This window comes from Episyrphus balteatus, chromosome 1 (genome assembly GCF_945859705.1).
Source record: "Episyrphus balteatus chromosome 1, idEpiBalt1.1, whole genome shotgun sequence".
Classification (NCBI taxonomy): Eukaryota; Metazoa; Arthropoda; class Insecta; order Diptera; family Syrphidae; genus Episyrphus; species Episyrphus balteatus.
In genome coordinates this window covers 126,947,369-126,971,268 of record NC_079134.1, presented here as the reverse complement: position 1 = coordinate 126,971,268, position 23,900 = coordinate 126,947,369, and the positions used below count along the sequence as shown (strand labels likewise).

At 28.9% G+C, this 23,900-nt stretch overlaps 1 protein-coding gene and 1 long non-coding RNA gene across 5 annotated transcripts in view; one reads left to right on the top strand and one right to left on the bottom strand.

The window, feature by feature from the left end:
- Positions 1 to 588: 588 nt before the first annotated feature.
- Positions 589 to 23,900, top strand: part of LOC129908204 (arfGAP with SH3 domain, ANK repeat and PH domain-containing protein) — a 61,708-nt gene continuing 38,396 nt past the window's right edge. The window contains exons 1-2 of one of the 4 annotated variants that reach the window (XM_055984574.1): positions 589 to 646; positions 1,738 to 1,985. In XM_055984574.1, the coding sequence (XP_055840549.1) occupies positions 1,860 to 1,985 (126 nt within the window). In that variant the 5' untranslated portion in view covers positions 589 to 646; positions 1,738 to 1,859. Of the gene's footprint in view, positions 647 to 1,137; positions 1,986 to 23,900 lie in introns of those variants that run through there. The other 3 variants (XM_055984587.1, XM_055984567.1, XM_055984581.1) reach the window with 3 other exon arrangements.
- On the bottom strand, positions 1,834 to 2,664 carry LOC129908229 (uncharacterized). Its single transcript, XR_008771240.1, has 2 exons — positions 2,072 to 2,664; positions 1,834 to 1,998 (listed from the first exon to the last, which is right to left on the bottom strand). It is a non-coding gene; the product is annotated as an uncharacterized LOC129908229 (long non-coding RNA).

Genomic DNA, 23,900 nt, shown 5'->3' with positions numbered 1-23,900 from the left:
CTTTTTGAAAAAGTACAAAAGTGAAAATATTTTTTTTCTGGCTAGCGCAATTGTTTTGTGAAAAAGAGTATACAAATTGTTTATTAGACCAAAAAATAAGCTTTCTGCAATATTTGTTTTAATTTTTCAGGCCGAAAAAGTATACAAAAATGCGTTTGAAAATTTTCACTTTTGTACTTTTTCACTTTTTGAGCCAATGTAGTTAAGCCTTTAAAGACTCAAATTTGACATTTCTCTTTTGATTTAAGTATTGTTGATGATGTATTACACCAAGAAGCAAAAAGAAATGAAAGGGAATGCTGAAAAAAGAAAGAGTCGAAAAAGAAACGTCAAAAAAGAGTCTCAGAATTTTGGCCCACGACTCTCCGGTCGGATAATTTTTTGTTTTATCTTCTTTCTCTTTTGCACTCATTAGTTTTGAAAAGAGGCGCGCCTCTTGAGGCTTCATGTAATAGCTGACTAATCGTCATTTCATTCCAACGAGCAACGAATAAAATTTCACTTTCTCCCCATCACTGTATCACACACCATCTGTCACTCGTTGTTATCCGCTGACTTCCATTTTGCATTTTTCTTCCTTCCCTTGACGTTTGCATTCAGCAAAATAAAATTTCTGTCGATGGCCTTTTCGTTCGGAAGGACGTTTGTGAGTTCGACTTTTTTCTCTGTACAGATAAAAACGAAAAAAAAAAAATATATAAAAAATATTTGTCTGTCCTCCATTTGGAAAATATAAAACAATTTAATTTAAAAAAAATATATACAATCTTCTTAGTGTTATTTTTGTGAAAACTATTATTTTCTCTAAACACAAAAATTCTTCGGCACGCCACCAAAAATTGATTTCCACCATCAAAATGCGTTGTAAAATAATTTGCTGTTTACTCGGGAAAGTTTGACACCACTTCACCCAGCTTCAGCCTTGTGCATTTAGAAAAAAAAAAATAAAAATCATATATAAAAAAAAAGATACAAAAACCACCACCAAAGTGCAGAGTAATTTTTTCACTATTCTCAACTGGCCAGGCCACTGACGCGCGCCCAGGGATCTTTTTTTTTTATTATTTATTTGGTTTTCAAAAACAATAAAACAACTATTTTGTGTATTTCCAATAAAAATATTATAATGGTTCGTTAAAATACAATTCTTTTAATATTAAAAAAATAAACTATTTTCTTTTAGGTATTTAGTATTCGAATAAAAAGAAAAAAAAAATGTTTTTTGTGTATCTGAATCCGAGTGAGTATTCCCAGTAAATCGCGATCGCTGAAAAAATGGGTGTCAACAATTTTCTCTACTCCAAAATTATTTGTTGGTCTTCGTCGTCGTCGTAGTTTGGTGGTGTTCGTCGACGATGATGATGAATTCATGAATCCATGAATCTGAATCCGTCGTGGTTGTTGTCGTTGTCGTTCTCGTCGTTGTTGATTTGCTCGCTTTTGTTATCCGTCGTTGTCCCTGTTTGAAGATGATGTTCTCCATGGTGCTTTGGTGGTCAATGCGAGTTTAGTTTTATTTTAATTAAACAAAATAAAATCTGAAAAAAAACCAGAATCATTTTTGTTTTTGCAATTTGATTCCATTCATTGATTTTGTACGAATCTAAATAAATTCTCTGTGTGGTTATTGTTTTTTTGTTTCTTCTGTTTTTTTGCTTCTTTTTATTGTGTCGGTGGTAACTTCTTCTTCTTCATCATCATCTGCGGGTGGTTTGTGGATTCGGTGTGTGTACACAGTGAAAGTTCTCAGAAATTAGTTTGCCCCCAAAGTGAAAATATAAATAAAAACCAACAAATAAAAAAAAAAGAAGAGAGACTTTATATTTATTAAAAAAAAAAACAAAAAACACTTTGCAAAAATGCCTGTTCTAATAGGAATTGCTGATTTTGTTGAAGAAACTAGAGATGATTATAATTCACCGACAACGTCGACTTTTGCGTCACGGATGCCCGATTGTCGACAGACAGTCTCAATACTTGAAGAGGTGAGTAGTTGAGCTAAGTCCAGAGATATTATTATTTATCCAAGATAATACATTGATGTGTACCTATAATACAAATATACAAATACCTGATGTTGATTTTTTCTTCTTTTTCTCTCCTTTTATTTTTTTTTTCTCTACAATAAGTTTTTTAGGTGCCTAGATAGAAAATCCCTATTTGTGTTAAATTTTTTCAATTTTTTTTTAAATTTTATTTAATACATATTTTTATTTTGTGCAAATATGTTGATTTCTGTATGTACCTGTCACGAAACGCTTTTTGAATCGAAATACTGACTTTTTTGGAAGCCTTAATTTTTAATCTGATTGTAGATTATACAAAAAGAAAACAATTTTTATCTTAAAGAAGAAAATTATTATGTGTATACATAGGAATGAGTAGGTATTAAGATTTGTATCAACCATTGCTGTGTTGTACAAGGTCATCAGGGAAAATTCAAAACTGAACCAGAGGTAGGTATAACATTGGATTCATATTAGAAAATATTTTCTATAGGTACCTTCCAATTTGGTCCGAAACTGTTTAGAAAACAGAAATTTCTGCATCTGGTGAATAACGTGGTTGTTCGGGGCAATTTGCAACGAAAATTTCCGACTTTTTGATGTTCAATGAAGAATAAAAATTGACAAAAACAAATGTTGAAACAAGATTTCTAATCAAAATTCTTTATTCTTATTGATCGAACAACAATTTTGGATTCTTGGAAATTCTTTGAGCAGTAAGAAACTTGACAAGACTTATTCCTTTTGAATATCATGTAAACCTCCTGATGGCCACAATAATTCATACCAACTTTTAATTCAATTTGAATCTGCAAATAAGCTGATTATGAGCCTAAGTTTATCATACACTGCGCGTCACTTGAATAGAAACAACAATTTTTTTTTAGAAAATAGCGATTGGCGCTTTGGTGAGATAACTTAGTAGATTTTTGGTTTTGCATTTTCAAAGAGGAACTTTTAACAAACAATGTTGTAAAAACGAAAAACCCAAAACAGAAACCGTATGGCTACTAGTTGCGTTTTTTCACATTACTTCACAAAAAACAGTGTTTTTTTTTGCGTCACTTGAATAGAAACAAGCTCTTAAATTAGATAAAAATGATGAAAAATCATGGACAACACTAATTTTAGTAAAGCAATATTAAACTTTGACATTATTTGCACATTATAGCCAATTATGGGCTACGAGCTACCATTAGGCCTCACAGAAAATGCATAATTAGAAGTAACATTGGAAATGCACTTGCACTGTACACAATCGTGAACCTAATTGGAGAAAGTGATTATAGTGTTTGGTAACTTCTTACAAATTAAGAAAATGACTTTTCTACAATTTAAGGATTGAATAATTGAAATAAACTTTCGTTTTCATCCGGAATGCATCTGTTTTGTTTCTATTGCGTTGTTTTTTTCTGGAACTATCCTTGCCAATCGGTTGTTCTTCCACGTTCCTAAACTTGCCAAGAGCTTCTACCATTATTTTTTTTTATAAAAGTTTGCATCTTTTTTCGAAGCGGGAAGCTTCAATTTTGCTTTTGCACATCATAAAATCAAAGCGTATTACTAGTATAAAACATTTGGTGGCGATGCGATAAAAACCAATGATAAACCAATAATATAGGACTAATATTAATATGGTCCATCTGAGTTGGTATGTTTATTTTTAAAAAAACCACTCTTTACCTCATTTCTTTTCAGTTAAAATGCAACTATAAAATAATTAACTTTTTTGTTATCTTAGAAGAACTTAAAATGCTGTTATTTTGCATTTTGAGGCTTTTTAAATGATGCGCACATTTTATAACTTCCGTGATGGACACATCAACATCGCACTAAAACAACGTTTTTGACCGATTTTAGCATGCAAAGTGAAGGAAATTGCAGCTAGTTGTTAAATTATTTTTTTTCTCTGCTCTTGATTTGGGTCTCACTTGTCTAATATTTTTATTTAATCACTAGTTTAGGATATTTTAAAAATATTCTCATTCAAATTTGGCAAAATTTTTCAATATCTTTCGCGATTTTTCATAGTGCAAGTGCATTTCCAATGTTGGCTTCTAATTATGCATTTTCTGTGAGGCCTAATTGTAGCTCGTAGCCCATAATTGGTTATAATGTGCAAATAATTCCAAAGTTTAATATTGCTTTACTAAAATTAGTGTTGTCCATGATTTTTCATCATTTTTATCTAATTTAAGAGCTTGTTTCTATTCAAGTGACGCAAAAAAAAAACACTGTTTTTTGTGAAGTAATGTGAAAAAACGCAACTAGTAGCCATACGGTTTCTGTTTTGGGTTTTTCGTTTTTACAACATTGTTTGTTAAAAGTTCCTCTTTGAAAATGCAAAACCAAAAATCTACTAAGTTATCTCACCAAAGCGCCAATCGCTATTTTCTAAAGAAAAATTGTTGTTTCTATTCAAGTGACGCGCAGTGTATACAGTGGTGGTTATATTTTTAAGGACAATATAGGTTTTAAAATGTCTTAGCATTTCTAAAAAGAAATTGTACCGAATTAAATAAATTTATAGGTACTTTATTTTCTAAAAAAAATTGTAGAGGTCATCAGATATTAGAAATAAACTCCAATATCATTCACACAAATTGCAAAAAAAAAATCAAGAAATCAAAATTTAATCTTTTTCTCCTGGTGAAATTTATAGGGACACTGATTTAGTTTCCTCGAAAATGATCAAAATTGTTACTAGTTTTTGAATGTTTCTGTTTTAAATACTTTACATATATGAGCTTAGTATTTAGGCACATTGGCACAATTTTCAAAACAGCTTGACTCTTACCAGACATATTATGTAGACCCTAAAACTTTCCACAGATTTCAGCTAATATTTCCTCCCCCTGTTTTCTGAAACTCGTCCTGACTTCTATTTTTTTCTTTCCCAATACGATCTTTTACATACTTCCACAAGCTATTAGCAAAATTTTAATACAAAAAAAAATATAATATCAATTTTTTCAGACTGAATAAAGATGTTTAAAATCTTTGCCATATGCTTTGGATCATTATCCTTTTGTAAAATCCATCTAAAAGGCATATTATTCTTGGCATACGGCAAAAAGAAACTCCGTCATATGCCAACGACGTAAAATTTTGAAGCCATTGTATCTTTTATAAAAAGAATGGACCTTCTCCAGTGTTCTCTGCGTTCCTCATTTTAAAGGCAATGTAACTAGATTTCCATTAACGGATAACGGTAGTTTATTTTAGGATAAATTACATATTTTCCATAACTAATTTAACTCTTCTTAACTAAGAGCCAATTTAAATAAACTGATTTCTAGTAAAAACAGCACTTTCATAAAAATACGATAATACTGAAAAACTTATACTGTCCTTAAAAATATGACCACCACTGTACATATGCATATCGACGGTTAAACTTCATAACCTCGTAAGTCAAAAAATTCGAAAAAATATTATTAATGCAAACAATTCAGAAAATTCAGAGCTATCTTTTGGTATATTCAGTTCAACAATGTTGTTTTGAACATTTTTCAGGAATGACGAAATTCAAAAGCTCATATTGATAGATCCCATACAAAAACAAGAAACACAACATATTGTTTTTTGATTTCTGAAAAACTTGCAAAAACGACTTACGAGGTTATGAAGTTTAACCGTCGATATCGAAATCTTTGTCTTAGAAAAATCAAAAGTAACTGTTCTTTGCTGGGAATAACTAAATTTCTTATCCAAATCCTATTTTATCTCAGAATCTTAATAGTTAAAATCTTGCCATTATTAAGGTGTGAGATTTGAGTTCGCCTGAGAATTTGAGGTGACCTGAAGTTAATCCTTACGAAATCGACCAATAGTTTTATTTCGCAAATCACCTGAATCATAGATTCGACTCACAAATTTGATTTTTGTTTTTACTGAACCTATTAATTTCGGTAGCCATCGTGTGAATTCCGCTTTTCATATTAGCAAATGCACAAAATTTTATCAAATAAAAGTAAGAAATTTAGTTTTCATAAAACTTGGAACTGTTAATTAATTTGCAGCAAAGTGGCGTATGAAATAAAAGAATATTTTGATCAATTAATTAATTCTTAATGGCAATGTTCTACTGAAAGAATAGCAAAAAAAAAAAAACAAAAATCAATTATGTTGCAAAGTAAGAAGTTTTTGAAATTTCACAAAAACTGCATTTAATCAAAAACCGTAAGGATTTGGGATGATTTTGGGACACCATGTATACAAAAATTATTTACTCTATAATTTTTTTTTAAAGTGGACAAACGAACATTTTGGTTGCATAAGCATGGATAAACGAATAATTATATTAGTTTGGTTCAAAAGTTTTGGCTACACGGGGCTTAGTCGAAAAGATTATAAAAATGATTTGGAATATTATAATATTTTCGTTTCTTGACTCATTTGTAATACAGAGATTCTTTAAAAACATTGTACATGAGAGGAGAAAGAATCAGGCCAATTATGAAATTAGAGTCGTAACGTATTTGATTTATTAAACTTTGCATCAAGATAAAGGGAATTTCTACATGCACTTCGGTACATTGAATGCCGTACAACTCAAAATCTTAATTTTTGCACCCAATCATAGTTAATTTGGGTCTGGAAGAAGGTAGTGTCGAAAACGAAGATACGATTTATTTCGATTTTGCATGAAATAATAAAAAAAAAATAAATGAGTTAATGAGTCATTGCACAGAAATTTGTCGCATTCATCAAAATATTCAACTAGGTACCTACACATTGTAATTTCGATTAAATTACCTTTTTAATGTGCAAATCTAATTTAAACTTTGTTATTATAAAAATATTTACTACACAAAAAATATCTACGCTACATCTATCTAGCACTTAAATATTTTAAATATTTAACTTAATAAAGTGGATAACTACCTAAATTTATCTTCGCAACTTGATAAATAAAGCTCTGAATGAAATTTTTACATTTGCATCATTAAGATATATTCACAACTTAATGCGAAGGCTTGGCATTTAAAAAAAAAAGTTCACCCTGGTTCATTATTTTTAGTTCTCATAAATATTTATTTTAAAATCAGCACCATGCCAAGAAAATTTGAAACAATTAGCACAAAAAAATGAATAAATACCAAAAAAAAAAAAAACAATAACAATTCCCAGCAAAATAAATACACGACATTAGCATACACCGTGTCCCAGTCCCAGACACCCATAATTAAGGTATATTAAGGCAAATAGAAAAAAATAAACAAACATAAACAAAACCTAAAAACTCATGTTTGTCAACAATTATTTTATTGACCTTATTTCCAATCGTTTTAATTTTTTTTTTTTTTCGCTTAAATGAGTTTTGTTTTTTCTCTTGTTTTTTTTTACAATCATAAGTAACTTTAGCTACGTGCCAGCTGGACATGTCATTATGAATATTTGAAAGAATTAAGCAAAAGAAATAAGAAAAAAACAATATTTTTAATCGATAAAATAATAACGACATCGAATATGGCGAAGTTGAATGAATCGTCGTCATTGCAATTTGTTGCTTAACTATTCATAGCCAGTTATGGGTTTGTTTTTAGCTTTAACTTTAGATTGTTTATATGAGAAGTATCTATATCTGTGGATCATTATCATTAAGGTTACCATATTTCTTATGACTAAATACAGTACCTATAGAATTCTATATCTAACTACAAAAGAATTAATCGTAGTATGAAATCTTTTACAACTTGATCGAATGGAATGATTGTGTGACGAGCACTCGTTCTCTGTACTTTACCTAAAAGCTTTTCGTTCGAAAATTTCAACAGCATTTAAAGATGTCTAGAACAATGTTTACAACATAAGAAACTAAAAGAAATTCAAAATTGACGGTCCTGAAATACCGAAACACCTTTAAAAATAGTGTCTACATAACGCGGGACACATGGTCACCATAATAATTCATCATGGGTGTGTTTGTGAATTGCAAAATGAAAAGAAAATTAAATTATTTATTTAGTCACATATTTGAAAGCGGAAGTTTTCTGATAATGGCAGAGGTTGAATTATTGTTTTGTTTTATTTATTTTTTCTTCTTGTAGCAAAAATTATTGTTTTTGCTATAAACTGTTTCCTTTTTTTTTCAAGTTGGTTCTTGATGTTATTAAATTCTATGGCATTGTTTATTTATATTTCATGCATCACATAATAAAATAATATTTGATTCGAATGCAACTTTTAGCAGTGTATAGTATATAGCTTGATTAACTTTAAATGTTAGGTATGCATGAGTCAATCTGTAATTATAGGTAGCCTTTTTGGATGTTATGAATAAATGAATTTAAATTTATTTGTATATTATGTGCACAAGATGTAAACAATAACAAAATATTGTCAAATGAGATATACTGTCCCTGGCCAAATTATTTAGGCGTATTATAGTTTTTGTTTTGCGAAACCTCAATGTAAACATATATTAATTTATTTAATCCGAATTAATAATTTAAATTTCGGCATGGCTAAATACGAACAATTTTACATAGTCTTGATATTGAACTCCCATGATCTAAAACAAGACTGATTATATAATTTAATGCTGGGTCCAAATTAAGCAGATTTCTATTTTCGTAAAACGCTTAGAACGACAGGACTCATTTCTTTCATTGCTGTTTTAACATCTGGTACAAAATATTGGTACACTTAGCTAAGAACTCGCTTAATTTTGGTAAAACGTCATTGCTGGATAAATTTTACTATTATTATCTTTCTTCCGATCATTATTTTTAGCTACAAAATTGTAGGTAGGTACTGAATTAATTTTTACTTGTAAATTTTTGTTTTAAACTCCTCAAAAAAGGTTTTTTTTTATAATTCATAATATTGATAGTCATTTTGTCTCAATATATTTTGTGATGATGTGGCAAATAAGTCCTCCAAATATTGTTTTACATAGATTATAAAAAAATTAAAAAAAAGCATTTTTAGTGGATTAAAAGAAGAAAAACAAAAAAGTGTAATAATAAAAAATGACAGCATGGAAGTAGTTTGTTAAAAAAACAAAGGTGTTCCGAAATCTATAATAAAGTTCATTCGTTGAATTCAATCTTTACAAATAACCTGAATGCGAATCTACAGCGATTCCATTCAACTCCTGCGAATTTGCTTAAAGGGATGTTCATTATGTAGGTATTCAATTTCAATTCAATTTAGGCTAGGCGCAAACATACGATTTTGATCGCGCGATTATTCAGTCGCAAATTAGATGACAAGAATTTCAATGACTGTAGACACAATTTTCAAATTTTTAATCGCGAGAAGCATGTGTGTTCAGAGGCATTGAAATCCAGGTGATTCAAGCCAATTTTTCATATTTTTGTTTAATAAAGAAGTTAAACGAATGCATCTTATTTCAAAATTTAAAGTATTAAATAGTCTAGGTGCTACTGAAGTATAAAAGTTAAGAAAGCTACAAGTATTGAGCACAGATATGACAGATAGGTTTCTCTCACTACTACGTAATGTATACGCCGGTGTATTATGGCTTAAAAAATAACCACTAAATTATTTTAAGTACTTTATAAAAATATAGATGATTAGCGGGAGAATAACAGAACTGACAAACAACGAAAAGCTGTATTCAAACTTTTTTTTCTTCCAAATGGTTCTTCTGGGTTACTAATAAAGGTTGTTGGTATATTTAAGACCCAACTATAATACTGCAAAAAGGGCGTATATCTATTTTTTTTTTTTAATTTTTCGAGAAAAATACATTTTACTGACAAGGTAAGCTCCGTGAAGCCAGAACTGCGACCTCAAAATTTTTGAACCAAATTTCTCTAATTCGTTTGTCCATGGGCAAACGGTGGACAAACGAATTAGACAAATTTGGTTCAAAAATTTTGAGGTCGCAGTTCTGGCTTCACGGAGCTGACAAGGTACCAAATTGAGATTTGTAGATGTGCTCAATTTTAATGTCTCTCAAGTTAGCAGAGCAAGGTCAGCAGAACATATGTTTTGTTATTTGATCTTTTAGTGCTTATTAAGTGCTAATTAAGTGCCCCAAAATTAAATTAAGTGCTCCACTACTTTTGGAGAAAATTAATGTTCTGCTAACTTGATTTAAAGTTAGCAGAGCAATTACCCGAAAATGCCCTAAACTGCTCGTAGAAAAATCGGGTTTGGTATAATATTTAGGTGCTAATTAAGTGCTCTACGAATCCCAAAAAAAATTTCCAAAAAAAAATTTTTTTCCAAAAATAATTTTTTTTCTGTTATTTTCGAAAAAAATTTTTTTTTTTTTTTTTCAAACTCTCTCAAATAATTAAGTGCTTAACTAATATAAGTTAAGTACCCCATTTTCCGAAGAATTTTCCAAGATTTTTCATTAAAAAAAAATATTTTAATTTTTCATACAAATTCGTGTTCTGCTAACTTGAATTTTGATTTTCTCAAAAAATAAATTTTTTTTTGACAAAATTCAAATGGAGTAATTAAGTGCTCGACTAATTTGAATTAAGTACCCCATTTTCCGAAGAATTTTCCGAGATTTTCCATTAAAAAAAAAATATTTTCATTTTCCATACAAATTCATGTTCTGCTAACTTGAATTTTGATTTTTTCAAAAAATTCCACTTTTTTCGACAAAATTCGAATTGAATAATTAAGTGCTCCACAAATTTGAATTAAGTGCTCCATTTTCCGAAGAATTTTCCGAGATTAAAAAAAAAAAAATTGTCATTTTCCATACAAATTCGTGTTCTGCTAACTTAAATTTTGATTTTCTCAAAAAATAAATTTTTTTTTGACAAAATTCAAATGGAGTAATTAAGTGCTCGACTAATTTGAATTAAGTACCCCATTTTCCGAAGAATTTTCCGAGAATTTCCATTAAAAAAAAATATTTTCATTTTCCATACAAATTCATGTTCTGCTAACTTGAATTTTGATTTTTTCAAAAAATTCCACTTTTTTCGACAAAATTCAAATGGAGTAATTAAGTGCTCGACTAATTTGAATTAAGTACCCCATTTTCCGAAGAATTTTCCGAGATTTTTCATTAAAAAAAAAAAATTGTCATTTTCCATACAAATTCGTGTTCTGCTAACTTAAATTTTGATTTTCTCAAAAAATAATTTTTTTTTGACAAAATTCAAATGGAGTAATTAAGTGCTCGACTAATTTGAATTAAGTACCCCATTTTCCGAAGAATTTTCCGAGATTTTTCATTAAAAAAAAATATTTGCATTTTCCATACAAATTCGTGTTCTGCTAACTTGAATTTTGATTTTCTCAAAAAATAAATTTTTTTTTGACAAAATTCAAATGGAGTAATTAAGTGCTCGACTAATTTGAATTAAGTACCCCATTTTCCGAAGAATTTTCCGAGATTTTCCATTAAAAAAAAAATATTTTAATTTTTCATACAAATTCGTGTTCTGCTAACTTGAATTTTGATTTTCTCAAAAAATAAATTTTTTTTTGACAAAATTCAAATGGAGTAATTAAGTGCTCGACTAATTTGAATTAAGTACCCCATTTTCCGAAGAATTTTCCGAGATTTTCCATTAAAAAAAAAATATTTTCATTTTCCATACAAATTCATGTTCTGCTAACTTGAATTTTGATTTTTTCAAAAAATTCCACTTTTTTCGACAAAATTCGAATTGAATAATTAAGTGCTCCACAAATTTGAATTAAGTGCTCCATTTTCCGAAGAATTTTCCGAGATTAAAAAAAAAAAAATTGTCATTTTCCATACAAATTCGTGTTCTGCTAACTTAAATTTTGATTTTCTCAAAAAATAAATTTTTTTTTGACAAAATTCAAATGGAGTAATTAAGTGCTCGACTAATTTGAATTAAGTACCCCATTTTCCGAAGAATTTTCCGAGATTTTCCATTAAAAAAAAATATTTTCATTTTCCATACAAATTCATGTTCTGCTAACTTGAATTTTGATTTTTTCAAAAAATTCCACTTTTTTCGACAAAATTCGAATTGAATAATTAAGTGCTCCACAAATTTGAATTAAGTGCTCCATTTTCCGAAGAATTTTCCGAGATTAAAAAAAAAAAAATTGTCATTTTCCATACAAATTCGTGTTCTGCTAACTTAAATTTTGATTTTCTCAAAAAATAAATTTTTTTTTGACAAAATTCAAATGGAGTAATTAAGTGCTCGACTAATTTGAATTAAGTACCCCATTTTCCGAAGAATTTTCCGAGATTTTTCATTAAAAAAAATATTTGCATTTTCCATACAAATTCGTGTTCTGCTAACTTAAATTTTGATTTTCTCAAAAAATAAATTTTTTTTTGACAAAATTCAAATGGAGTAATTAAGTGCTCGACTAATTTGAATTAAGTACCCCATTTTCCGAAGAATTTTCCGAGATTTTCCATTAAAAAAAAAATATTTTAATTTTTCATACAAATTCGTGTTCTGCTAACTTGAATTTTGATTTTCTCAAAAAATAAATTTTTTTTGACAAAATTCAAATGGAGTAATTAAGTGCTCGACTAATTTGAATTAAGTACCCCATTTTCCGAAGAATTTTCCGAGATTTTTCATTAAAAAAAAAAAATTGTCATTTTCCATACAAATTCGTGTTCTGCTAACTTAAATTTTGATTTTCTCAAAAAATAATTTTTTTTTGACAAAATTCAAATGGAGTAATTAAGTGCTCGACTAATTTGAATTAAGTACCCCATTTTCCGAAGAATTTTCCGAGATTTTCCATTAAAAAAAAAATATTTTAATTTTTCATACAAATTCGTGTTCTGCTAACTTGAATTTTGATTTTCTCAAAAAATAAATTTTTTTTTGACAAAATTCAAATGGAGTAATTAAGTGCTCGACTAATTTGAATTAAGTACCCCATTTTCCGAAGAATTTTCCGAGATTTTCCATTAAAAAAAAAATATTTTAATTTTTCATACAAATTCGTGTTCTGCTAACTTGAATTTTGATTTTCTCAAAAAATAAATTTTTTTTTGAAAAAATTCAAATGGAGTAATTAAGTGCTCGACTAATTTGAATTAAGTACCCCATTTTCCGAAGAATTTTCCGAGATTTTCCATTAAAAAAAAATATTTTAATTTTTCATACAAATTCGTGTTCTGCTAACTTGAATTTTGATTTTCTCAAAAAATAAATTTTTTTTTGACAAAATTCAAATGGAGTAATTAAGTGCTCGACTAATTTGAATTAAGTACCCCATTTTCCGAAGAATTTTCCGAGATTTTTCATTAAAAAAAAAAATTGTCATTTTCCATACAAATTCGTGTTCTGCTAACTTAAATTTTGATTTTCTCAAAAAATAAATTTTTTTTTGACAAAATTCAAATGGAGTAATTAAGTGCTCGACTAATTTGAATTAAGTACCCCATTTTCCGAAGAATTTTCCGAGATTTTTCATTAAAAAAAAATATTTGCATTTTCCATACAAATTCGTGTTCTGCTAACTTGAATTTTGATTTTCTCAAAAAATAAATTTTTTTTTGACAAAATTCAAATGGAGTAATTAAGTGCTCGACTAATTTGAATTAAGTACCCCATTTTCCGAAGAATTTTCCGAGATTAAAAAAAAAAATTTATTTTTTGAGAAAATCAAAATTTAAGTTAGCAGAACACGAATTTGTATGGAAAATGACAATTTTTTTTTTTTTTTAATCTCGGAAAATTCTTCGGAAAATGGAGCACTTAATTCAAATTAGTGGAGCACTTAATTACTCCATTTGAATTTTGTCGAAAAAAGTGGAATTTTTTGAAAAAATCAAAATTCAAGTTAGCAGAACATGAATTTGTATGGAAAATGAAAATATTTTTTTTTAATGGAAAATCTCGGAAAATTCTTCGGAAAATGGGGTACTTAATTCAAATTAGTCGAGCACTTAATTACTCCATTTGAATTTTGTCAAAAAAAAATTTATTTTTTGAGAAAATCAAAATTCAAGTTAGCAGAACACGAATTTGTATGAAAAATTAAAATATTTTTTTTTTAATGGAAAATCTCGGAAAATTCTTCGGAAAATGGGGTACTTAATTCAAATTAGTCGAGCACTTAATTACTCCATTTGAATTTTGTCAAAAAAAAATTTATTTTTTGAGAAAATCAAAATTTAAGTTAGCAGAACACGAATTTGTATGGAAAATGCAAATATTTTTTTTAATGAAAAATCTCGGAAAATTCTTCGGAAAATGGGGTACTTAATTCAAATTAGTCGAGCACTTAATTACTCCATTTGAATTTTGTCAAAAAAAAATTTATTTTTTGAGAAAATCAAAATTTAAGTTAGCAGAACACGAATTTGTATGGAAAATGACAATTTTTTTTTTTAATGAAAAATCTCGGAAAATTCTTCGGAAAATGGGGTACTTAATTCAAATTAGTCGAGCACTTAATTACTCCATTTGAATTTTGTCAAAAAAAAATTTATTTTTTGAGAAAATCAAAATTCAAGTTAGCAGAACACGAATTTGTATGGAAAATGACAATTTTTTTTTTTAATGAAAAATCTCGGAAAATTCTTCGGAAAATGGGGTACTTAATTCAAATTAGTGGAGCACTTAATTACTCCATTTGAATTTTGTCGAAAAAAGTGGAATTTTTTGAAAAAATCAAAATTCAAGTTAGCAGAACATGAATTTGTATGGAAAATGAAAATATTTTTTTTTAATGGAAAATCTCGGAAAATTCTTCGGAAAATGGGGTACTTAATTCAAATTAGTCGAGCACTTAATTACTCCATTTGAATTTTGTCAAAAAAAAATTTATTTTTTGAGAAAATCAAAATTCAAGTTAGCAGAACACGAATTTGTATGAAAAATTAAAATATTTTTTTTTTAATGGAAAATCTCGGAAAATTCTTCGGAAAATGGGGTACTTAATTCAAATTAGTCGAGCACTTAATTACTCCATTTGAATTTTGTCAAAAAAAAATTTATTTTTTGAGAAAATCAAAATTTAAGTTAGCAGAACACGAATTTGTATGGAAAATGCAAATATTTTTTTTAATGAAAAATCTCGGAAAATTCTTCGGAAAATGGGGTACTTAATTCAAATTAGTCGAGCACTTAATTACTCCATTTGAATTTTGTCAAAAAAAAATTTATTTTTTGAGAAAATCAAAATTTAAGTTAGCAGAACACGAATTTGTATGGAAAATGACAATTTTTTTTTTTAATGAAAAATCTCGGAAAATTCTTCGGAAAATGGGGTACTTAATTCAAATTAGTCGAGCACTTAATTACTCCATTTGAATTTTGTCAAAAAAAAATTTATTTTTTGAGAAAATCAAAATTCAAGTTAGCAGAACACGAATTTGTATGAAAAATTAAAATATTTTTTTTTTAATGGAAAATCTCGGAAAATTCTTCGGAAAATGGGGGTACTTAATTCAAATTAGTCGAGCACTTAATTACTCCATTTGAATTTTGTCAAAAAAAAATTTATTTTTTGAGAAAATCAAAATTTAATTTAGCAGAACACGAATTTGTATGGAAAATGACAATTTTTTTTTTTTAATGAAAAATCTCGGAAAATTCTTCGGAAAATGGAGCACTTAATTCAAATTAGTGGAGCACTTAATTACTCCATTTGAATTTTGTCGAAAAAAGTGGAATTTTTTGAAAAAATCAAAATTCAAGTTAGCAGAACATGAATTTGTATGGAAAATGAAAATATTTTTTTTTAATGGAAAATCTCGGAAAATTCTTCGGAAAATGGGGTACTTAATTCAAATTAGTCGAGCACTTAATTGCTCCATTTGAATTTTGTCAAAAAAAAATTTATTTTTTGAGAAAATCAAAATTCAAGTTAGCAGAACACGAATTTGTATGGAAAATGCAAATATTTTTTTTTAATGAAAAATCTCGGAAAATTCTTCGGAAAATGGAGCACTTAATTCAAATTAGTCGAGCACTTAATTATTCAATTCGAATTTTGTCGAAAAAAGTGGAATTTTTTGAAAAAATCAAAATTCAAGTTAGCAGAACATGAATTTGTATGGAAAATGAAAATATTTTTTTTTTTAATGGAAAATCTCGGAAAATTCTTCGGAAAATGGGGTACTTAATTCAAATTAGTCGAGCACTTAATTACTCCATTTGAATTTTGTCAAAAAAAAATTTATTTTTTGAGAAAATCAAAATTCAAGTTAGCAGAACACGAATTTGTATGAAAAATTAAAATATTTTTTTTTAATGAAAAATCTCGGAAAATTCTTCGGAAAATGGGGTACTTAACTTATATTAGTTAAGCACTTAATTATTTGAGAAAGTTTGAAAAAAAAAAAAAAATTTTTTTTCGAAAATAACAGAAAAAAAATTATTTTTGGAAAAAAATTTTTTTTTGGAAATTTTTTTTGGGATTCGTAGAGCACTTAATTAGCACCTAAATATTATACCAAACCCGATTTTTCTACGAGCAGTTTAGGGCATTTTCGGGTAATTGCTCTGCTAACTTTAAATCAAGTTAGCAGAACATTAATTTTCTCCAAAAGTAGTGGAGAACTTAATTTAATTTTGGGGCACTTAATTAGCACTTAATAAGCACTAAAAGATCCAATAACAAAACATATGTTCTGCTGACCTTGCTCTGCTAACTTGAGAGACATTCAATTTTAAGACAACTTGTAATATTTTTTAGTTTACACAGGAATACTAATAGTGCTTAAGCTTCCCAAACGAGTATCTAATTTTTTGTTTAGTTTTCAAACGGTGGACAAACGAATTAGACAAATTTGGTTCAAAAATTTTGAAGTCGCAGTTCTGGCTTCGCGGAGCTGACAAGGTACCAAATTGAGAATTGTAGATGTGGTCAATTTCAAGACAACTTGTAATATTTTTTAGTTTACACAAGAATACTAGGTAATAGTGCTTAAGCTTCCCAAACGCGTATCTAATTTTTTGTTTAGTTTTCAGAGTTAGAAATAAATGCATTTTACAATTAAGGCAGAATAGACAATTAGAGATGCGATGCTTGTCAGAAGTTGTAACACCGAATATTTACAAGTTTCCGGTCACATCCGTCAATGGATTCGTTTCCACAACGGATTAAGGGTCGACAGCCTTACCAAAAATGTCTGTCATAGAAATCAACGAAAATATAAATCAAATTAACAAAATATAACTAGCTAAAAATATATATATTTGTATATGTAGTTTATAAAACTGTTGTACACATTTTTGATTTAGTAAATAAAAACCATAAAATAAAAAAATATCTTAAGAAATATCCACTGTAGATATAGTGAGGGAAAAGCCACCATAAAACAACGTGAAATCAATGAAAACCACATTGATTTAACTATTATTCGGAATGATTTTGCGTTGAAGATGTACATTTTAAAGGTTAATTTTTGATGGTTTCGTATCTTAAAGTCAGGCTCCGTGAAGCCAGAACTGCGATCTCAAAATTTTTTAACCAAATTTGTCTAATTCGTTTGTCCACCGTTTGTCCATGTTTGTCCACCCAAAATTTTCGTTTGTCCACCCTTCAAAAAAAATTTAGAGCAAATTCTTTTTTTTTATAGGAAGTCTGAAAAATGAAAAATCGTCTAAAACGGTCAAATTTTGAGATAGGTGTATAAAACCAACTGCAATCGTTTGTCCACCTCGAGTTCTATATACATACCAAATATTATCGTTTTTCCACCCCCCGTTTAGGAGCAATTTAAAAAACAAATTTTGCACTGAAAAATTAAAACTCCCCTAAAATCCCCAAAAATCAATTTTCATCAAAAATTCAAACTGCTGTCGTTTGTCCTCCTCGAGTTCTTTACGTATACCAAAAATCATCGTTTGTCCACCCTCTGTTTAGGAGATATTCCAAAAAGAATTTTTTTATGGCAACTCTCAAAAAAGTACGCATACACCACAGTGTACCTCTACTGAAAATTAAAAAGTCCTCAAAAATTATTATTTTTCAAAAATTCAAACGGCAATCGTTTGTCCACCTCGAGAAATGTATACAAACAAAAAATCATCGTTTGTCCACCCTACGTTTAGGAGATATTCAAAAAACAAAATTTGTACTGAAAATTTCAAAGTCCCAAAAAATCTCCAAAAATTGACTTTTTTCAAAATTTCAAATTTCTGTCGTTTGTCCACCTCGAGTTCTACACGTATGCCAAAAATCGTCGTTTGTCCACCCTACGTTTAAAAGATATTCAAAAAACAAATTTTGTACTGAAAATTTCAAAGTCCCAAAAAATCTCCAAAAATTGACTTTTTTCAAAATTTCAAATTTCTGTCGTTTGTCCACCTCGAGTTCTACACGTATGCCAAAAATCGTCGTTTGTCCACCCTACGTTTAAAAGATATTCAAAAAACAAATTTTGTACTGAAAATTTCAAAGTCCCATAAAATCTCCAAAATTTGACTTTTTTCAAAATTTCAAATTTCTGTCGTTTGTCCACCTCGAGTTCTACACGTATACCAAAAATCGTCGTTTGCCCACCCTACGTTTAAAAGATATTCAAAAAACAAATTTTGTACTGAAAATTTCAAAGTCCCATAAAATCTCCAAAATTTGACTTTTTTCAAAATTTCAAATTTCTGTCGTTTGTCCACCTCGAGTTCTACACGTATACCAAAAATCGTCGTTTGTCCACCCTACGTTTAAAAGATATTCAAAAAACAAATTTTGTACTGAAAATTTCAAAGTCCCAAAAAATCTCCAAAAATTGACTTTTTTCAAAATTTCAAATTTCTGTCGTTTGTCCACCTCGAGTTCTACACGTATACCAAAAATCGTCGTTTGTCCACCCTACGCTTAGAAGATATTCAAATGAAATTTTCACTCTGGTGTATGCGTAATATTTTTTTTCGATTTCTCAGTACAAAATTTGTTTTTTGAATATCTTCTAAACGTAGGGTGGACAAACAACGATTTTTGGCATACGTGTAGAACTCGAGGTGGACAAACGACAGAAATTTGAAATTTTGAAAAAAGTCAATTTTTGGAGATTTTTTGGGACTTTGAAATTTTCAGTACAAAATTTGTTTTTTGAATATCTTTTAAACGTAGGGTGGACAAACGACGATTTTTGGTATACGTATAGAACTCAAGGTGGACAAACGACAGAAATTTGAAATTTTGAAAAAAGTCAAATTTTGGAGATTTTATGGGACTTTGAAATTTTCAGTACAAAATTTGTTTTTTGAATATCTTTTAAACGTAGGGTGGACAAACGACGATTTTTGGCATACGTGTAGAACTCGAGGTGGACAAACGACAGAAATATGAAATTTTGAAAAAAGTCAATTTTTGAAGATTTTTTGGGACTTTGAATTTTTCAGTACAAATTTTGTTTTTTGAATATCTCCTAAACGTAGGGTGGACAAACGATGATTTTTTGTTTGTATACATTTCTCGAGGTGGACAAACGATTGCCGTTTGAATTTTTGAAAAATAATAATTTTTGAGGACTTTTTAATTTTCAGTAGAGGTACACTGTGGTGTATGCGTACTTTTTTTAAGTTGCTATAAAAAAATTCTTTTTGGAATATCTCCTAAACAGAGGGTGGACAAACGATGATTTTTGGTATACGTAAAGAACTCGAGGTGGACAAACGACAGCAGTTTGAATTTTTGATGAAAATTGATTTTTGGGGATTTTAGGGGAGTTTTAATTTTTCAGTGCAAAATTTGTTTTTTAAATTGCTCCTAAACGGGGGGTGGAAAAACGATAATATTTGGTATGTATATAGAACTCGAGGTGGACAAACGATTGCAGTTGGTTTTATACGCCTATCTCAAAATTTTAGACATTTGGTTCAAAAATTTTGAGGTCGCAGTTCTGGCTTCACGGAGCCTTAAAGTCACATAAATCAAAGTTGTTCATCTGAACGAATTTTCAACTTCAATTTATTTTTTCCTTCAGTGTATCAAATCCTGCGAACCTTAATGTTGCAAACATTGTTCCCCAATCAAAGTTATCATTTTACATCAAACATTGCAAAACTAATGTTGATGACATACTTTTCTGTCCTTTACGTTTGTTGATTGACAAAAATAAACTTCTGCAAAGGCAATAGTACCTACCTATAGAATTTTACTTACAAAAATATTTCCATTTAATCTGAATTTATACGAGAACTTTTTATAAAACTCAAAACAAAACAAAAAATGTCAAAAGCATATTTAATGTGCAGTTTTGTATGCATTTTTAAAGATTTTCCTCATTTCATGGTGCAAATAAATACATACAAGCAATTAAATACATGAAAGTAATTGAAAGGGGGACGGTTGACCTTTGAGCTTTTTACTTCTAGTTTTAGTAACAATAAAGGTCTTGGCATATACTCCGTTTGAAACAAATTTAAAAAAATAAATTGAAAAAGCAATGAATCATCTTTCCTACCTTTGAAGCAAAATTGGAATGCCGAAGGTTGAAAATGTTACTCAGATCTATGTAAGTCACATAAATTCTACAAGAATTTTGTTTTTCTTTTCGTAAACAAATTTATCTTTAAACAAAATTCCGATAAGTAAATTTTAACTTTACGGTAAAAATGAAATCAATCAATTAAATAATTATAGACATTATCTCATACATGATTCTCAGAATAAGATAAACATTTCATCGTAAAAATATTTAATCAACATTCCTTAAAAAAATTACGCATGCTATTAAAACATTTAAACATACACCTTATCTAATCGTAACAATTAAAATTTTATTACGAAGCTATTAGTAAATCAAAAATAAAAAAAAAAAAAACAAGGTATACCTTTCTAAAAAATGTCAAGTCCATGTCTTAAAATGTTAAAACGCCCAAAAACTTCAATCATTTTTATTCACGTCAACTCCTCCCAAGAATCCACCCTATCGCAATATTCCTCCCAGCAGTAAAAGGCTTTTTTAATCATAACAAAAAAAAAAAAAAACGAGAAAATAAAAAAGAAAACCAAAAATAAAAAAATCGATTTTACCTTGAAAAAGTTCTAACAGCAAAAGCACGACACACAAAACACGAAACTATTTTCGAGTTTTTTTGTGTGAAACTTACAATATTCTATGCTTGGACATACTTTTTTTTTTCTATTTTCTACTTTACTTTTTTCTTTTTTTTTTTAATTTTTGACGACACGATGAGAATGATGACGATGACAAGGCAAAGATATCAAAATTGTGCCGAAGGTGCATATGCTATAACTAAACTATACTATGCCAACGAACATAACGAACATCATCGTGCTTGTTGTCTTATATAAGAGATTTTGTGACGCAAGTGCTTGTTCAAGAACACTAACCAACCTCTCTACACTATCTATTCAGGTAGAAGTGACAAGTTGAGCTAAAAGATGCAAATAAAGTGCAGTTCTATATAATCTCCACTGCCAGTCCATTTCTTTTCAACCCCTTGCTACTATTATACACCTTCTTTTGCGATGATACACCCTGAGCAAGGGATTTATTTTTAAGTTGTTTCATTTTCAAACGTTACCTATTATACCGCCATCTCCTACCCGATTTGACAAAAACAACTTCCCACACGAAATAAGTCAGCAAAGTTACGTTCACAGTTTGCTCATCTAACTGGTTGGTTGTTTTTTTGTTTTTTTTGTTTTGTGTTTTTATGGTTTAATTTTTCAGGTAGGTAATTACGCTGACCCACCCTCATTAAATGCAAATGAGCTTACGAAAAGTTTATTTTTTTAACACACTATTAAAAGTCAATGAGTGACCTCTAATGGGGGTCGGTGTTTGTCAAGTGCTCTAATTGAATCATTCGATTTAGTGGTTGTTGTTGACTTAACGCGTTTGTGTGTCTCCACACTGCATACTCATTCTTCTTTTTCATTTTAAATGCTTGGATAAAATTAACGCACTGTAAATGCGAACAGCTTTGTTTCTATGACGTTGAAGAGCCATGCTCGCTGTACCATGAAATATTTTAACACAGTATGGCAATATGTGTTGCACAGTACCGTTATAAGAAGATCGTTTTTATGCATACAAAAAAAATATTTTGTTTTATTTACATCTGTTGTAAGCCTCCAAGAAGCATCATGAAGCTAATAATGGAATAAACGAACTTAAAAAATATCTTGTCTATCTAACTTTTCAGCCAAAAATCATATGTTTGTTTCATCTGCACTAACATTTAAAATATTTCAATATTAAAAAGATACACATACGCCACAGTGACCCCCTGACTATTAGAGGAAACAAGTTGATCCTTGAAAATTCAATGATTTGATATTGTCGGTTGAAAGGAACAACTCACTAACTGCTATTGTAATCGTATTTAGTAAGTGAGTTTTTCCTTTGGACCGACGATATGATAGAGTTATTATAGGCACCACAAGATGTCGTGTTTATTCATCTAATTTTTAAAGATTTTTAAATTTTGATCAGCTTTTTGGGTTTAATATCCCAATTCGCGATCCTCAAAATTGGAATTAAACGTTATGTAGTGACGGGTAACAGGTTAACTCTAGGTCTGTTTGGGTGCTGCCTTAAATAGAAATACAGTAAAACTTCCTTAAGTCGATGTCTCTATAATTCGAAGTTTTTTTTTTTTTCGAAAACTCTGAATATAAAAAAATTTATATTTTCACTCCTTTAAGTCGAAGTTTCTCTAACTCGAATTTTTCTTCTTCCATTTGATAGTTTATTTATAGAAGTTCTATTACATTTCTTTGGGGAAAAATAAGTTCTGTCAAAAAGAAAATTACACAAAAAAAAGTGGAAAAACCATTTGTTTCATGGTATTATTTGATGTAAAATGTTCATCAGTTGCGTTTCGTTGCACTGTGGGCTAGAACGCTATTTTAGCTGGAATTAATTATAGAAATTCAAGTAATGGTCTAAAATTGCAGTTAAAGGCATTAAGATGATGTCGAATGATGTAATAATGATAATTTTATGGTACAACAGGCATTAGATAAGAACAGCAAGAAAAACAAACGAAATATTATGTTAAATAAGGTTTTCCAATTTACAACACATATTATTGGTATAAAAAAAAAACAAAAAAATGAGTTCTTTGAAGTTGAACGCATCAAATTCGAAAATAATTTCATTAAACGCGAACAAAAATTGTTTTTACTAAATATGGAAGGTAAAATGTTAATGCAAATAAAAAACCGTTATTTGAAAACATTAAACTCGTTTTTTTTTTCATCGTAAGTGGTTTTTTTTTTGAATATTTTGCTCAACAAACTTTCAGAGTTACAGCGAAATAAGTTTGCTCTTGTAGGACATTGTTTTATATAAAACATAAAGCCTACTTTTTAAAATTATTTCTAGAGTGTGCCTACTCGTGCCTTTTTTTTAAAGCTTAGGAACATTCGTTTTATATGAATTCGGTGCTAGTAACATACTTTAATTTAAAATGTATACACCAAAGATCAATATAATAACAATTTATAAGCAAATACTATATTTGGATACATTCATTCATTGATAAACTAGCAAAATTTTGACAATCGACCCGTTAAAACAAACTCAGTAGACGAATACTAAAAAAGTGGCCTTTTTTGATTTTTTTCGAAAACCTGCTTTTCGATTGTGATTTTTATGCAGCCAGTGAATGTTTTGACCTCAATTTTGAATGAACAATTATAGCTAGTCTATTTATCTATCAAATAAGACTAACTAAATTAGCAATATTGGAAGAAGTTGACTTTATAATTAATTCCTGCTAAAATAGCGTTCTAGCCCACAGTGCGTTGGGAAAATTTATCTACTGATAAGTACTTAAAGCAGCTTTAAACTACTTGTTCAATAGAATAATAGTAGTGGAAAGCAACTTTTAGTACAAAGCAGTAGATAAATTTCCCCAAAAGAACGCAGCTGTTAATAGCCTGTTTTCACTACAACCTCAATGAGCTAATTTTGCTCATTTCAAATTTCAAATCGTATATTTGATATTTGAAACCGTCTATTAATGAGATATTTTCGAAAGTTATCCCATTTCAAATTAAATAATT